At 39.2% G+C, this 17,634-nt stretch overlaps 2 protein-coding genes across 6 annotated transcripts in view; one reads left to right on the top strand and one right to left on the bottom strand.

Moving 5' to 3' along the window:
- Positions 1-4,656, top strand: part of LOC113170429 (RNA-binding motif, single-stranded-interacting protein 3) — a 96,996-nt gene extending 92,340 nt beyond the window's left edge. For all 5 annotated transcript variants that reach the window (XM_026372523.1, XM_026372522.1, XM_026372524.1 and 2 more), the window contains 4 exons: positions 2,207-2,323; positions 2,585-2,671; positions 2,874-2,998; positions 4,168-4,656. In XM_026372523.1, the coding sequence (XP_026228308.1) occupies positions 2,207-2,323; positions 2,585-2,671; positions 2,874-2,998; positions 4,168-4,171 (333 nt within the window). In that variant the 3' untranslated portion in view covers positions 4,172-4,656. The remainder of the gene's footprint in view (positions 1-2,206; positions 2,324-2,584; positions 2,672-2,873; positions 2,999-4,167) is intronic.
- A 3,939-nt stretch (positions 4,657-8,595) lies between these two features.
- entpd3 (ectonucleoside triphosphate diphosphohydrolase 3) lies at positions 8,596-16,064 on the bottom strand. Its single transcript, XM_026369886.1, has 10 exons — positions 15,862-16,064; positions 13,735-13,872; positions 13,218-13,335; positions 12,911-13,070; positions 12,092-12,251; positions 11,759-11,986; positions 11,031-11,294; positions 10,830-10,940; positions 10,603-10,740; positions 8,596-9,505 (listed from the first exon to the last, which is right to left on the bottom strand). Exons 2-10 carry the CDS (start codon positions 13,867-13,869, stop codon positions 9,317-9,319), a joined length of 1,503 nt encoding a protein of 500 aa, XP_026225671.1. The 5' UTR covers positions 13,870-13,872; positions 15,862-16,064; the 3' UTR covers positions 8,596-9,316.
- Positions 16,065-17,634: the final 1,570 nt, after the last annotated feature.

Genomic DNA, 17,634 nt, shown 5'->3' with positions numbered 1-17,634 from the left:
GAGGGGAGGATGAGAGAGGGTGTGTGTGTGTGAGAGAGAGAGAGAGTGTGAGTTCAAAGTTGAAACAGATCTAGTATCTCCTGTCCTCAGGGAAAAGATAACTGTCTGTCTTGCATACTCATTTATTGCTTACCCCGGGAAAAACGTCTCATACATGAAAACATGAACACACTCTCTCTCTCTCTCTCTCTCTGTCTCTCTCATACAATTATACAGTCATCACACAGCAACTAATGCAGTTTTCACATGCAGACACATGCAGAGATAGCAAATTTAACGCTTGTACAGCTATAAATCAGAGCAGACAATTAGTCATTGTGGGTTTCCTTTTGCTTTACGCAGTTTTCCCTCTCTATGGACGCCTGCTGCGAGATTGGATGAAGTGAAAGGAAAAGCAAGGGGAGGATGAGAAATCATTAAACAAGAGAACTTATTATTTAGATGGATGAAAAGCTTGGGTGCTACCGTAGCTAGATTCTGGCTTCTAACTTTACTTTCCTAAGCCAACGCTTTGTGCAGGTTTTGTGAGTAGATCTGTTGATGTGAAGACGGCTGCCGTACAACTGGGCTGGTGCCTAAAACACCTCAATCTGATGTGTGTTCTTCTAACATCCTGTCTCAACGTGCGGCTACCGAAGGAGCAACTGCTCTCTCTCGAGCGACCGTGACACACAGACACTGATGCCGTTTGTGCTCATGGGAAGTGTAGTTAAACAGCTATCACGAATGAACAGTGTTTACCGCTGCAGGGACGTTGCCAGTAATCTCATCACACAGTGCGAGGAGTTTCCTATTAAATCTATACAGAGCTGCTGAGCCTGTAGCAGAGCTGCACTGGGAGAGTGGAGCTCAGCGCATCAAGGTGTTAGGCTGCATCAAAGCCCATCATATTGAGGAGATTTACAGTAAAAGCTTCTCTGCTCCATTCAGAGGCATGTTCTGTCTAGCTTGCCTGACAAGCTGGCTGACTGGCTGCATTGCCATGTACAATAAGTCAAACTATTTGTAGTGATCAGTCTTAACTGGGTTAGTCTATGCCTTTTCTGCTTGCTTCTTGGTTTATTTAGCTGTTTGCAGAAAAAAAATACACTTTTTTCACTAATATAATTTGCTATGATCATTTTGCCTGTGCGTCCAGGTTGAATTCTTCTTTTGAACCGACCTAAATGAAAAGTGAAATGAGAAGTTTGATTACCGTGTGTGCATCAAAGCCTGTGCTCTGTCCAAAGATGTTGTGGTAGTTGTGGTCAGTCTGCCCAACCATATTCCCCCATAACTTCACAAGCTGTCATTTTTACAGGCACCAAACAAGTAAAAATACAAACTGCAAACAGCCAAGAGCACTGAGATGACATTTCAATTTGTCTTTAGCGCTTGAATAATAAAACAAGTCATTTATAAAGCGTCTGGGGCACCCGAGAGTACAAGATGGTCTGTGCCAAAAGGCTAACATACTGATTTACTGAAGTCAGCTATGAACAGAATTGCTTAATGTGGTTACACATAAAAAAAGAAGGTTAAAGATATAAATGTTTTTCAAGTATAAACTGACAGTAGAAAATCCATAATATCTTAACTAAAAGACTTGATGAAAAAGCAATCATAGGACAAAATAGAAACCAGAGGAGAAACTGTTCACAACCCTGAATTACTGAAGAAACTAAACACATATCGTCTTATTTGAGTGTTACCACTACCGTTATGGATGAAAACCACATCACACAAATAACAATATAAAACCAAGATAAGACTAATTTATGAATGTTATGCTCAATATGCGAAACGATTTTCGAGCAGCTCCTTTGACAGCTTCCTCTTCACAGCCCTCCTCACCATCCCCCCCACGAGCCAACTCCTTAGCTATGAATCTAACTTTAACTTTAAAAGTTAAAGTTTCCTTAAAGTAACTTAGTTTGGTTTTATTAAGACGGTTTTAACTCTCCTTCATCGTACTATATTTCGCTGTCCTCTCATTCCCAGCCTCTCATAGGTGTGTCCACATCAGTCTTTTCTCCTCCACCATGCCTTAATACTGTCACTGTCTGTATAATGCCACCACTTACAACTTCATCAACAGCGTTTTTGTTTGTTTCAGTGATTTTCATTAGTTGTCATACGGTGGTACTAACTGGATATATTACTTTGTTCACCTTGAATGGCAGCATCTATAATACAGCCGGTCATGTGTCTTTCCTTCTTGCCTCAGGGTGCTGTCATCGCCCCAGCCACGGCCATAGAGCCCAGTTTGTCTCTCCACCCACCCAGTGTCATGGCTCCTCTCACCCAACAGATGAACCACCTGTCTCTGGGCACTACAGGCACTGTGAGTTCCAGCTTTAAAAACCCTCTTGCTTTGCACATATGTGTGTTAACAGTTTGGTTTGTAACATCATTATTGTAACTAGTCAATAGAAATGTATGTGATCATCTGTAACTGTAAACAAAAAAGCCATTATGAAAACATGTTAGATGTTATATTCAATGTGTAAAAAACATGTCCCATCCACTACCTTTATTCCAGGGAATGTGGCTGGCATATTGTTTGTGACTTTATTCTATTATGTGTGCCCCCCATTTCCCGCAGTACATGCCTGCTGCAGCAGCTGCTCCTATGCAAGGAACCTACATTCCACAGTACACTGCAGTGCCTGCCTCTGCCATCACAGTGGAAGTAAGGGGCAAAAATAAGTTGTTTATTGGCTTTACACTGGTTATACCTTCATACACCAGCCTATACTTAGACAGAGCTGTTTAGGATTTATTGCAGAGAGTTGAAAGCCTTTATGGCTGCATGTCAAATGTGAGTACCGTACAAGTAATTTGACTTAAAAAATTGAGTATTATTTGTATAATAACTTTGTTTCATGCATCAGGGCGTGGTGACAGATCCTTCTCCACAAACAGCTGCCCCATCCTCGCAGGACGGCAGCGGGCAGCAGCCTTTATCAGTCGAGAACACAGGAGATCATGCCACAGCCTACTCTTACCAGCAGACTAAGTGAGTGTAGTGAGTAGACATCTTTATTTTTATGACATTTTTATTGTACAGCTGGTGCAGCGGTGTTATGTTATTGCTATATCACTTCTGCATTGCCACTGTCAAGTTTTATTAGGTGTTTTTCTACTGTTTTACATTTACGGAAACGGTGGTGACAGTTCTGCTGAAAGTGGATGCCAAGTAGAATGGAGGCCGGATTCTCTTAGTAAGCTTTTTGGGATAGATATGTCACAAATACTTATTTTAACACTTATTTTTAGCATCTTCTCCCTTTTTCTGTTTAAATATTTAAGCATTTAACTTAAGACTTTAATCTTTTATAGACTGAGCCAGCAAAATGGAATGTGTTAATCAGTAAGCTTTACAGCTGCTGGCTGAGCTGATTAGTTTACCTTTAGAGGGAGACAGGCTACCTGTTCCCATCTGTTTCCAGGCTATTTGCTAAGCTAATATAATGCTCCGAATCTGAATACCCAGCACTGCTAATGTGTGGATTACAAATAGGGTCTTCAGTGAAGATGCTACAGCAGCCAGAGCGGGTTAACGGCGATAACAGCTATTTATTAAGAGCATCAAATGAATAAAACCTAACGGAAATCAACTAAAAGCACCACAAAATCATGCAAACACAAACCATCCTATTATAAAGCTGAGTGAACTCCCGTCACCCGTGGATGGAGGCCGCCACCAGCCTCACTACGACGAACAAAGAAAGACCATTACAACCAATAAAACAGAATCTAATGTTCAAATAACCTAAAACTAACAATACTAATATGAACAGCAGTCAGTGCTTAATAGTAGTAATTTAAGTAATTTGATGTGTTTTGGTTAAAAACAAATCTTATAACAGGTAAGTTATGGCAGACCCACAAAACCTCTGGGTATCTACCCCCTTACTTTTACCAAATACACACAGATTCAGCTCAAACTGTACCAACATCTTATTTACTAAAGCTACAAGCACAGAAGTTTCACATTTAAGCAAACTGCATTTTGTCTTTTTTGTTCATAGTATCATGTCAGCACTTGCTTGTATAACTTCCCTCCTCCCGGGCCTCCAGGATAACCAGCTGGCGTTTTGTCTTTACTTACAGCAGTTGGACAAAGAAAGCTCACAACTAACTTCTATAGTTTTGTTCACTCACTTGTTTTTCTGTCCCTTTTAGATAAGAAGATTGGTTGGACTCATTGCTGCATTGCCTTCAGAAGGACTGCACTGAGGCGTTGGAGACATGGAGAGAATCAAAATGAAAAGGGGACAAAAAAAAATAAAATAAAGATGGTGACATGGACAACACTGAGGAGAGAATGCTTCCACTGTGCACAGGCACCAAATAAAAGACAAAATGAAGAAAAAAAAAATCATTTTATATTTCATACCTGGTTGAACCAAGAAAAAGACAGAAGAATAAAGAGTTAATGGTTTGCTGAACTCGAGGACAATGAAATAAAACACAGTCTGCAACATTGAGTTTGTCATTTCTCACTGTGAGACTGGACTTTGCCTCCAAAGGAAAAAAAGAGAAGACGTAGACTGAAATCTAAATTCAACCAACAAGCTGTACAGAAAATAAAAACAAAAACAAAAAGAACGCTTGAATGTGCAGGTAGATTTTCAGACTTTTTTATTAAAAAAAAAAAAAAAAAGAAAGGAAGCAAAGTGTAGAGAAAAAACAGGTTGTCTTCCTTTGATATTAAGCTACATTATTTTCATTCTTTTCATTATTTGAGTAGTTTTCTAGAATATCAATGTTTTCGTAAATCTTTATTGCCTTAATTTTCTCAAACTTTGGGAAAAATGTTTCCACAGTGTTGAACTATAAAAAAAGACTGAGTGATCGAATGGTTTAAGTTTTCTGAGTTTGTGAGAGTCTCTAAGATGAAATCTACAAAGCTATCTGTACAGGATTTTAAAAAAAAAAAGGTTGTATTTGTATGAAGATGATTTTAAATTATGTGGTGCAGTGCAGATGATGTTGGTTGGTAGGAAAAAATGTCTTTAATGTGACTTGTGGGAAGGGTCAATCCGCTGATCCTGAGAAAAGGCAGTTTAGTTTATCATAAAAGTTGTATTTCTCCATTGCCTCTGTAATTTCTATGATTTTCGATTGCAGTCTCTTTACCTTCCAGTTGGTTTTGCTTTGCCTGCTTTGCTTATGTCACAGCAAAAGAAAAGTAAAAAAAAAACAAAAAACGAAAAAGTAACATTTCTGACTTAAAAGCAGAACAAATGCTAGGATTTTAAAATGTGCAAAAAGCAATAGTTTTAGTTAAACTGTTGACAGTTTCTTGAGTCTTTCTTAACTGTTGAACAAACGCAGCCTACAGATGGCATATTTTATACCAAAGATGAAGAAACTAGGTAGTGAAGAGATCTTCCTTATGTTGCTTTTTGTTTTTTTCACGTCTGAAACTAAGATCTTCTTTTCTTACTCTTCATGCTGTCAGTGTGAGAGATGATTTATATCAGTGACTGAGAATGTGCAGTCAGTCTTTAACATTGTTGCCTCATCCAGAAAACAAAACTCTTTCTGTTTGCCAAACATGGTAACGATCTAGAACTGTTTGTCGAGAGACTAGACACTCTGTGGTATGGAGACAGCGGAGGAGGTAGGTATGTTATTGGAAATAAATTACTATAGTTTAGTGGTAAAGAGATTGAAAATGCATAATATCCTGTGGAATATTGGTGTGTATGCTTTAAATTTGCATACACAGTGACAAGTATGTGAATCTTTTTGTTTTTCTGCCATAATCTGTCATTAAATGTGATCTGATCTTCATCTAAGTCAAGAATATTAACAAATATAATTTGCCTAAAATAACAACACAAAGGAATTCTGATCTTTCATGTCATAAAAAAACTTCATAGTGCTAGTGGAAAAAGAATGTGAACCCTTGGAATTAATAACTGGGCTCTGACTCGGTTTTTCTAAAGCCATTCTGTTGTAGACCTGTTCCAGTGTTTTCAGCTGACGTACAGACATTCTCACATTATCCTGAATTTTTTGATGCACTTGGGAATTCACCTTTCTCTCAATCACTGCAAGCCGGCCAGGCCCTAACGCAGCAAAACAGGCCCAAATCATGATGTTTCCCCCACCATACTTTACAGTTGGGATGATGTTTTCATGATGATATGCAGTGACCTTTTTATGCCAGATGTAATGATGTGTGTTCTTTCCAAATAGTTCAATATTAGTTTCCTCAGTTCACGATACATTTTGCCAATGCAGTGTCTGTGGAGTGTCAGTGTGCTCTTTGGCAAACTTCAGGTGTGCAGCAATGTTCTTTTTATTAAGCAATTCAATTCAATTCTATTTGTATAGCGCCAAATAACAATAGAAGTCATCTCATGGTAGTTTACAGTGTAAGGTTTAAGACCTTACAAAATATAACTGTATGCAGAATTACATAGAAAACCCAACAACCCCACTTGAGCAAGATCTAGGGGACAGTAGAGAGGAAAAACTCCCTTTAGAGGAAGAAACCTCCAGCAGAACCAGGCTCAGGGTGGGCGGCCATCTGCCTCGACCAATTGGGGCGAGTAAAAATAGGAGAGAGAAAAGAACAGCAGGCAACAAAAAACTACGACAAAAGCAGCAGCTTCTTTCGTGGTGCGCTGCCATATACACCCTGCTCCCTGTTCAGTGTTTCATCTTATGCTAACACCTGACTCCAATTAGCTTTTTATGAGGTCTTTATTATTAAAGGGTTCAAATATTTTTACACACGTGCTGTGAGTTTTTTTTTTTGTTGTTGTTGTTGTTGTTGTTGTTTTTAAGAAAGGCATGAGAGATCAGAATTGTTCTTGTGTTATAACTTTAGGCACATCATATTTGTTAATACTCTTAGACTTTATGACAAATAAGTGCAGAAAACCATGAAATTTCACATACTTTTTTCTCATTGACTGACAGTGAGATGCTCTAACTCATTATGTTGGCTTTCTGAAATGCTCTGTTTAATCATTTTGAAATGCATATTTTCAGTCCGTGCAACAAATTGTCTTTTTTTGATGCCGTTGTCTTGCCAAACACAAGCCATTAAAAATGTGAGCAGGGTGGTGATCTCTGTAAGAGGAAAGGGCATTTCTGTTGAACAAAATCATTTCCGCTTACGAGTATACATGTAATCTCCTGAAAAGATGAAATGTTTTTGTTTTTCTCTTTTTTGTCGCCTTTTTTTTTTTTGTTTGTTTTTTTGTTCAGAACTGATTAAAATGTGTGAGCTGCTAAACACTTCAGTATTGGGGATTGAGGTTGTCTTATTTTGGGTGGGTGTGAAATAGGTGCACCTCCATAGTGACATAGTAACTGACCATTTTAAACCAAGATAATGAGAAAATTCAATGAATGGAACAAAAAGCAAAAACACTACTATGGACTTTAACTGACTGACCTGGCTATGAGGCCACTCCCTCGAAGCCTCCACCCACCTGACCTGACCCTCCTCCAATGACAGGACGTTTATAGAAACAGACACATAGAAAAAGCACGGTTCAACCAAAATCACGCAGACACAAACCTCTTTTGGAAAGTAAATTATTGACAGAACAGGGAGAGAAGAGAAAGCAAGAACAAATTAATATTTATGAGATCTTTTTTTGTACAGGTGTGTAAAGGAAGATGCAACAGAAATAACTTTGATGATGATATTTTTTTATTTGCTTGGTCACATGCCTACCATATGTTTCGAATTGTGATTCTGAGAGTGTCTGTAGAACCAGTGGATTTTGCTGTAGTTTGAAATGCCTCTTTTCTTTATTTGTTTTCTTTTTAGACAAATCTTTCAATAAAAAATGTTTCAAACAGTCAGTACTCATCGTGTAAATTCTGCAGGTACAAGGCACTACCACTAGAGTGCATCACTGTACACAGTTTGTGTCAGGAGAAAGACTGACTTTGTAGTTTAAAGCTATTAGTTAACAACACACTAGATTAGATTTGAAGAAGCTTCCAACTAGGATTGTTTGAGTTTTGAGTTTAGTATTAAATGAAATAATATAAGCTTTAATGAGCTATAATGTAACAGACACAAAAGGTATAGTTATACAGTATGTTTAGTATGTACTTTCAAAAAGCTTCTGAAAGAGAGTGCAGTGGAGAATGTTTATATTTATGCTGTTTTCAGTCTTAAATGATGTTGGATATCCCTGTGAAAACATCACTTTATTTTGCTGCAGAACAAAAATCAATAGCCATCAGAGTTTCTGTTGCAAACTGAGGGGGGTTTGGCATCATTATTTAAAATTTGAGCTGCTCTTCATATGTTGAAATCTCTCATGTACTTCATATACTGGTTGCTATATGTGAACCCTGAGGTGACATACAGTATGGCATTCATCCAATTTACGGTATAACCAAACAGGATAGCAACATTTTACAACTGGAAACTCTACCTATGACTCTACAATTATCGTTATCATTCTTAAAAACCTAACTATATGAACATGTGAAGGTAATGCAAAATGTGAACTAATTAGGAACACTGATCCTAACAAATCAAATATACATAACGTATAAATGTAAAGTGTACTGTCACACTTGCATAACGATATTTATTTTCCAAAATCACAGACCCACAGTGACACATTTAACATTCAATACACTATTTATTATGGAGCTTTTCATTCAGTAAATGATGGGTATGAGTGGTTACAGTTTCAAATTAGTTCATACATAGTATAAAATACTCACAATAAAGCCGTGACAAGGTACCATTGTGTATGAAAAGCAGTTGCATTTTTTGCAATTATATGAATAATACGGGGGAAAAAATATTGTTAGCGAATAACCTGTGCTTTTGCCTGAGAGTCAATGTGTGTAAGAGAGCACACAAGTGTGAACTTGTGAATGTACATGTAGTCTCATTTTATTATTGCACAATGATTTCTCAATCTAAGGCAAAAATTAGGACATGGACATTTCTGAGTGCTCTTTTATCATTTGTGCAATGTGTGGACATCACTGTGTTTAGCTTTTTAGTTAGATCTCCTTTTAGTGGTACTTGCCAAAGACCAGAGTGAACTAAAGGTTTAAAAAAAGTTTCCCTGAGGTAAAAAAATGTGTTTGCTACTTTAGTTTTTCAACAAAACCAGTGTCACAATGTGAAATATAAAGACTCAAACTTCCAAGCAGTGAGATGATTTCTCACAAGTGTAAATGGCTCAGGCCGAAAAAAAAGTCATCATCATCATCTCAACTTCGAGTATAAGTGCCTCTGCATATGCTACTTTACCTTCCAGCTACGTGCAGAATTACAGCAGTCCCTAAGGGTTTTAAAGGCAGATAATTTCCTTTATAACGTAGACTCTCAGTAGCAGGTGCGAATGATGATGATGAAAACCAAGACAACAGTTACAATGGTTAGTGCTGAAAATAGAAAGATAAGGCCGGCAAAGACTGGATCTGTCATGGGGGGGATTTCTTTCACCTCAGACGGGATCATGTTGGACATACTCAGCATGTAGCCCAAACTCCACCCTATGCTGGTTCCCTTCACCTGTTGAGAAAAGAGGAGATTTTAAATTTTTCCATTCAGTTTAGTTTATTTATATAGCACCAACTCAGGACAGAAGTAATTTCAAAGAGCTTTAAAATGTAGGGTTTAAGGATTTACCAGATATAACAATGTAAGTGTATAGAATTATGTAGAAACCTGCCCAAATCCCACATGAGCAAACATTAGGCAACGGTGAAAAGAAATAATACCCTTTAAACAAAGAAACCTGTAGCAGAACCAGGCTAAGGGTGGGCGACCATCTGCCTTAACTGGTTGGAGTGAGTGGAAAGAGGAGAGAGAACAGTGGAAACACAGCAGACAGTTTTCTCATGCTGCACCCAGTTATGTTTCAGAAGTACATGCTGCTACTCAGTTATCATCACTTTGCATGTCAATTAAAAAATGAACAGCCCAGAAAAGAAGTTTTAGCTCTTTTAGCTCTCGGCCAAAAGATGAGTCATTAAACCCAAAGAACATATTAGAAACGTGTGTGTCCTCAGCAACTTCCTCTAGGGGGACTTACCAACCGATGGCCAGACTCACAGATACCCCAAAGGCACTTCACAGCACACTAACTCTCTTGTTTTGTGGGATTGGAAATTGGGAACATCGCCAGCTTTTTAGGTCCTTTCTTGCAATTTAGTCTAAACGGCGACTGCCACGCAATGGGAAATCTGCGGCTGTAGTGTGTGAATTTATAAAATACAATCTTTCTTTATGGCTCAAGAGTGATGGGCTGGGTGTCACACAAAGGGAATTCCCTTCTGATGAGGGATTCCTTTGTAAAACATGGTCAATGTCCTCAGGGCATCCCAGAGTGATAAACTGCCAGCCTTTCACTCTGCCCTCAAATGTTTTGTGTGCAGATGTTGGACATGTCAGCCTACTGTCTTTTAATGGGTCTCAGTGGGTGGCCTCATTTGCGCTTCTGTATGTTAAAGGCTGTTAAATGTCTGTGACAAACAACAACTCTTTTAACTTTAACACTGAGAAGAAATGCAGTGGATATGCACTGGCTCCGTAATGTTAGATGCAGTAGCTGGAGCGAGAAATGTCTCGGTGGACATTATTATGTTACACAGAGTTATTTAACCAACCTCTCTTTTAAAGTTAATGTTTTTCCAGGTCTCTTTGTCAAACTTGTAACCATCTGTCAGCAAAGTGAAGACATAGTGAGCAGCGTAACAGAAGGTCCTGAGGAAATTGTCACGCATGTCTTTATTTTCTTTCTTCACCTGAAATGAGCAGAAACAAACATTAGAGAATCCAGCATTCAGTCATCTTATGAGTATACAGTAGCTGTAGTCCAGTTGGAAGAACTCACCACTCCCCAGTTTTTGTGGCAGTATTTCTTGACCGAGGAGTTGAATTGATCAAGATCCGATGTGCCATTCAGCCCCAGAATCTTAGCAGTGTAGAAGAATCCAGCATATGCCTGTCAGGAACAGCAGACGTGCAGTATATTACCGGTAGGTGGTTTTGCATCTTTGTCTGTCTGCTTACATGCATTTCTACTAGGTCTTACCATGAATTCTCCAGTGACCGATGGCTGCTCGACACCGTTGAAGGAACACTGGGATGAGGAACAAGTCTTGAAATCAAATATAGACCTCACGATGCTCCTGCACTTGTCTGAGTCAGCGGCTCCCACCATGACAAGCTTTTGATCGGGTTTGTAGTTTTTTGATTTCTTTGTGCATTCTGTGTCATAAATGGATGAGGCGTCAAACGTGATGTTGAAACCGTCATGGTAGCAGGGATTTCTAATGTTGCTTGGATCAGATGATTCCTGGAATGTTGGGAATAGGAAGACAGGAGAGATGAGAGCATGAGATAAAGAAGGAAGCCACTTGGGCACAATGTCATGTAAGGATGCTGATGTGAATATGAAATGAAAGATAACATTTTATGTCAGAACATTTGAGCATACTTATGACATACTTTCAAGAACAATGTTATAAGCTACCAGAAAAATGTGTTTCTCACAGCTTCCTGACATTTCCGGGTCTTAATGACATAATGCATCCTGACCTCTCTTTGCCTGTTAACAGCTCACTAATCAATTCTTAACTAGGTATAAATGGATTTCGGTTCGCTCATGTATGCAAAAGAAGCATGCAATCCCACTGCCGTGTGTACTTAAACGCAATCACAGAGAAAACTCTGAAACACAACCACCACTCCTGCACCACCTCCCAGTTCAGTTTATTTATACAAACATAAATACGAAAGACAAAATCAAAAGCAGCGTACCTGCACTATTTTGTCCATAACCATCTTCTCAGCCTCATTCTTGCCATAGCAGAGGAAACTGTGTGTGTATACGTTGTAAGGGTAACCATACAGTTTGATATGCATGTAGTCAGGTCCCATGAGGTCATCCTGTACCGCAAACGCGATCTGTGTCGATGCTCCACCGAGGTCCATCGATCCCACTGTCTTTGCTCCTGCTGGGCGCACATAGGTGTTCCAAAGGTTTTTCTGCAGATGTAATGGGAAAAGAAACACGTGATGGTCCTGTTATTGAATGGCAGCATCATTTTTTCATATTTAAAGAGACAGGTACAAGTAGAGAGAATATGTTACCTCTAGAAAGTTTCCCATGAGGTAGTTGACAGTGATCCACCCATACAGCCCTTCCTCCTCGCCAGTGATGATGGAGGCATTTTGGAAGGAGAACGGCAGAGAACTCAGATATTCTCTGAGACTTGCCAGGATTTCTCTGGATCTCTGTGGCTCCTTCTCACTTAGGGCAAGGCAGAACAAAGGAGCCACATTACAGATCTTACTATCAGTAGCAGGCAAAAACCGAATCGACGTTACAGTAATTGTTTGTCATTCAGATTGAGGCCACTCACAGCTTTGTAGACTAAATATTAAGAGCAGACAGTTACAGAGACAGCTCAGAGGCGAGAACAAGCATGGCTAGGCTAAAGGTGGATGGAGGCTTTCAGTCTTTCCAGCTAAGCTAATTGTCTTCATATTTACCATGAAGACAGAAGTGTAATATTAATCTTAGCAAGAAAGAGAATAAGCATATTTCATGAAATGTCTCCTACACTGGCATAATTTATGATATTTTCTAAATGTACATAGTAAATGGGTTCTGTGGACTTAACATTTCTTTACATTTCATACTTCTACATATTTCAAAGCCAAACAACAACCTAACAAATATTGCTCTGAGCTCACCAGCATAATTAACTTCAGCACCGTGGTGCAGAATGAATGATCAAGTCGATTAAAAAGTAGCATGAGTTGTATGACATTTATAGCACCGTAGGGATCTTGTGTACCAGAACCTCACATTTAGAGCTGCCAGTCCAGGTCCATCACTCTCCAACACATTATAAGTAATCATGAGAAAATACCCTAAAGCTAAAATTAAATTTTACACTTTCTCACTGTAGCAGTCGCATTCCAGCGGTAGCTCCCAGAAAAAGAGGTGTGGAATTGTGTTTCTGTGCAGGAATGACTTCGATGATTTTGTCCATGCAGACTTTGAATGCTTTCCATGACTGTGCATCTTTCTGTGGGTCAACTTTCATCTCAGAGATACCATCACCTGTGAGCACAAGACCAAGCTAAAATTACATTCTTAAGTACAGGCACAGAAAACAATAGGTCATGCCAGAACAAATTATGTTTCAAAGACTTCTTCATCCTTTACTTGAATTAGCTCCTGTAATGCGTTGTAATGACAAGGACTCACCAGCAACTCTACAGTTCATGATTTCAGTCACTACTCCTGTTTCATTCTGCTTTTCTCCGGGCCATTTATACAAGTGCACATTGGATCGAGATGAACCCGAGTCTATCACAATGCCATACTGAAGAGAAGAAGAAGAAGAAAGGAGAATTAAGGTCACATTTTAATTTGGACTGTCTGATTACACATCATATACTGATTAATAAAAGATCAGCTGTAAAAGCCCTAAATGTTGTTAATCTCATCAAACTGCTGAGACTGTAGCGAGTGTTTTAAACTACAGAAAAGCTGTTCGACCACCACCACCCATCTTCTTTTAGCAGTTCTGACTCTGCTATTTGAATTATCTCAGGCATCACATTAAAAGATGAGTGTGTTTGAGAGCTAGGTGTATACCTGTCTGTCTTTCTTTTTTGTACATGGATGAATTCTTTACACTTTTACTTTGTTGAAGTGGAGGAGCTCGCCATACAAAATGTAAGCCCCCTTCGAAGAACACTTGTGCATCTGCTTATCTCACCTCTTCATTGTATTCTTTAAACCTCCACCTGTCCTGAATGACGGCAACAGCAACAAGGGCAGCAATACTGGCCAACAGGAGAAAGAACACTCCTGCTACGCGACACTTGTAGCCGATTTTCTGCTTGGAACCCATTTCCTGTTGGCAAGAAACTGGATTTAAAAGAGGTGATCGCTAAAAGCATCTCAGCCCTCAAAGTGATGACGTGGAGATGTTTGAAAAGTGATGATGAGCGATAATAGGAAACTTTATTTACTTTAGGCTGGAAAAAAATGCTGGCAGCATTAATAGTATTGATGGACTGAACAATACCACCAGGTTTAACAAGCACATACAGAGGGTTGAAGACGTGCCCGTCAGGCAGAGAAGACCTAAGAACAGTGCAGTTGATCAGGGGCCTGCTTGCAAAAACTACTTCAATTTCATGTTTGCTGTATACTCTATGACAGAAAACAGTGTTTCACACCAGCTCCACCATGTGCTTCAGTGAGGAAGAAAACGACACATACGCAAGTCTAAAAAAGATTTCTCACAAACATTTGTCATCGAGTCCTGTAGAAGTGCAATGTAGATGCAATTACAGTTCACACTCAAACGTCAACTGACTGTGAGACAAAACACAGAACACACACCTGTGAACACACTGCATGTCCTGATTTATTTTAGTTTCTTTGCTTGCTATTAAAAACAACACTCTTGTCTTTCATACCAAAAAATTAATGAAGTGTGAAATGCTGGTGTCATGTGGTGAGGTAATGCTTTTGAATAAATTAAGAGCCATATTTAATAACAGCCCCAGCAGAAATCAACAAGCAGAAAAAAAGCATCTCTCAGGCACTTTTTAAGTTTAGAACAAGCAGCAGCCATCTACAGTATCTCACACTTCTCCTTTATTTTTATGGTAGGTTTCTCTGGAAAAGTTTAAAGCTGTACAAATCCAAAACAAATATTCAACTTTTCCATTATCAACAGACTCTAACGACACCGTAATCGCTGCGCTTGTTATTCTTACACACTATTACCGTTCACCATAGGAAGATCAGTGAGCACAAGCACGTCAAAGCTGTTAGTCAAGGTGTGATTACAATGGGATGACATATCATCAAGCATGTCCGATGTCTTTGGCAGATGCTTGCCTTTGGTCTTCCTAACATTTCATTGTCAGAGTTTTCTTTGAAGCACGTTTGTCAAGGCTTGTGAAAAAGATATGGGGTGTCTGTCAGATTTAGTTGCACCACACTGTCAACCCTTTGTGAGAAACATAAGAAATGCTGCATGTATCATTAATGCATTAACCTCCGGTCACTATGGAAGGTGATTAAAATCAACCTCACCTTTACCAACTTCAGTTTTTATTCCACAGTCTGTAGATAACAACACATTTAAGTCACCTTTAATAATTTGTCAAATTCATCTCCTCATTAATCAAACTAATCTTTATCAAATTCTACATTGTTTAAAAGACATTTTCCTTTAGTGGAGTACTTCTGGGGTGGTACATTAGTATGTTTTTGCTTGAGTAGAAAAATTAAAGGATCCCTCTACTTGTAGAGGAATATGTGGTAGAAGAGTAGTAGATAGTCACACATTTTCTGTGAAATTGACTCTCCAAAAGCTTGCAGTTTTACAAAATGATTGATCTCTGGCTTCACTATCCAGCTGAGGGTTAATGTAGTCTTTAACACGAGTATTATCCAAGGTGGAGCCGAGATTCTTGAGCAATTGCTGTGATGTATAAGTGTAGTGTTAAGATGGAGCAACCAGAAGAGTGAACAAGATCAAGTTTTAGGTTTGCATTTACGCATTCTGACAACAGCCACAGTGCAGCCCTGTACAGACAACTATGTGACGTTGTGAGTTTTACAACATATTTGCACATGTTGTCGCCCTTGCTTGTAGAGACTGGTCCTCAGGAGTGTCAGGAGTGAAGCAAATCACACTCCAGCATATCAGAATGAATTAGACAACACATAACAACAACACACAATGAAACAGAGTTAGCTGTGTTAAGTAACCCTTTAAGCAAAAGAGTGCTGTTAAAATTAGCAACAGAAAAAGTACTTTTGCGTTAAACAGGAAAATAAAGGTAAATCAATGCATGTGAGAAATAGGAGGAGTGTTTCTTACCTTGAAGAGCAGGTTTGTAGATCCCAGTACCGAGTGTAAGTTAGATGGCTATGGAGAAGGGATAAAGAAACACAGTAGGAAACAAGGGAGCAGCGAAAGCAGAGGGCAAAAGAGAGAGAGAGAACGAGGGGGGTATGCTGTGGGTGTGAGAGGTATAAAGAGCAATTGGCCCACAGGAACAGGAGTGGTCTATCCCATCTCAAACAGAAAGAGTCAGGGAGAGAGGGAACATGGGAGGAGCAACGTGTATAAAAATCCAAATTTAACCACCTCCTCCTTCACACCAGTCGAGGAAACACAGTCGATGAATGATGCAGTAAAGCACCGTTCCTTGTTGTGTTTAAAGATTAAGCACAGATATATGACATGTATTTGTAGGTATGCATGGAACAATGTGAGAATAGAGAAGGGGGTGAGGGGTTGGAAAGTTAATTGATGTAATCAATACCATAAAGTGCATTGTGGCTGAGTGTCTGCTGCAAGGGTTATCACAAAGTCAGCTCTTATGTGAGGGGCTTGAATTTAAGGACAGTGGACAATAAAAAGCATAGGCTGAAGTACTGTACCAGCAATCAAGGATCTGTTGATACCTGCAAGTACTCATTTCCATTGATAAACTCGCTACACTGAAAGCTGAGCGTCGTTTTGACAAAGTACTGTTGTGTAAGTGGAAAATTCTACTGAAACCCAGTATGTTTGTTTTGCTTTCAGAGACAGACAGTGAAGAGCTGAGAGCATGCTTCTAATTGTGTGTGTGTGTGTGTGTGTGTGTCTCTATGTTCATGCAGACATGTGTTTGGATTTTGCAGCCGTGTCTGGAAACATGAGAAGTGCCTACATTTACAGTATGTGCATCTGTGTAATATTACATTAGAGGAGAGGGGTGGGGGGGTCAGAGCAATGAGCAAATCATTTTCAGACAAGAAATGCTAATTACTTTATACTAAAAATTATTGTTAATTAATCTATGAAATCTGTCAATTACACATTGTGTTCACTGTTATTGTAGTTTCACAATAGTTTATTATCCATTATTTTCAGAACTGTATAAATGCACTCTACCAGTTTTAACTGAAAAAGTCAATCTGCTGGTAAGTGGGGCTGCAACTGTTCTGCTTCTGAAAACAGCTCTATGTCTTACCACAGCGCTGGATGAACTCATTCTGTCCATTCTGCTGAAATACAAGATAATTCACCTGTGTCTCAGCCTTGGAGATTGGAGGTTATAGTTTACTTAAAGAAAATAGTACTGGCATTTAGGAGACAGCACGTCTACTGTAGGATGATCTGTTTTTGACGCTTCACCCATTGTCAAAAAGATAAGAATACAATTTACAGTTTACACTTTTATCCAAAGCCACTTGCCAATGAGGTACAAAGCAAACAAATATCTAAGCCAAGGAGACAAACGTTAAAGTAAAGTGCTGTTTCAGTTTCATGGGGTATAAGTGCAGTGCTTTTTGTTTGTTTTTTTTGTGCAGAGAAAGATTTAAGTGTAGCGAATTCTGTTTTCAGCAGCAGAATGAGGCAGCTGAGCATGCAGAGGTGTGTATGTCAGTCCACCATTGGGGAACCACAGAGCTGGAAAGTTTTGCCTGGGGTTTTTTTGGGGTGAGGTGAGGGGACCACAAGACGTTGTTCGGTTGCAGAGCGCAGTGCCTCTCTCTCATTCAGCAGTATTGGCGAGGCATGCACTACATGTGTAGTGAGATAATGGAGTCATCCAGGGGAAATGACAGGAATGACAGAGCTGTGTGTCGTCAACATAGCAAT

Source organism: Anabas testudineus, chromosome 16, assembly GCF_900324465.2.
Source record: "Anabas testudineus chromosome 16, fAnaTes1.2, whole genome shotgun sequence".
In the NCBI taxonomy this organism is placed as follows: Eukaryota; Metazoa; Chordata; class Actinopteri; order Anabantiformes; family Anabantidae; genus Anabas; species Anabas testudineus.
This window is presented reverse-complemented; position numbering and strand designations above follow the sequence as displayed.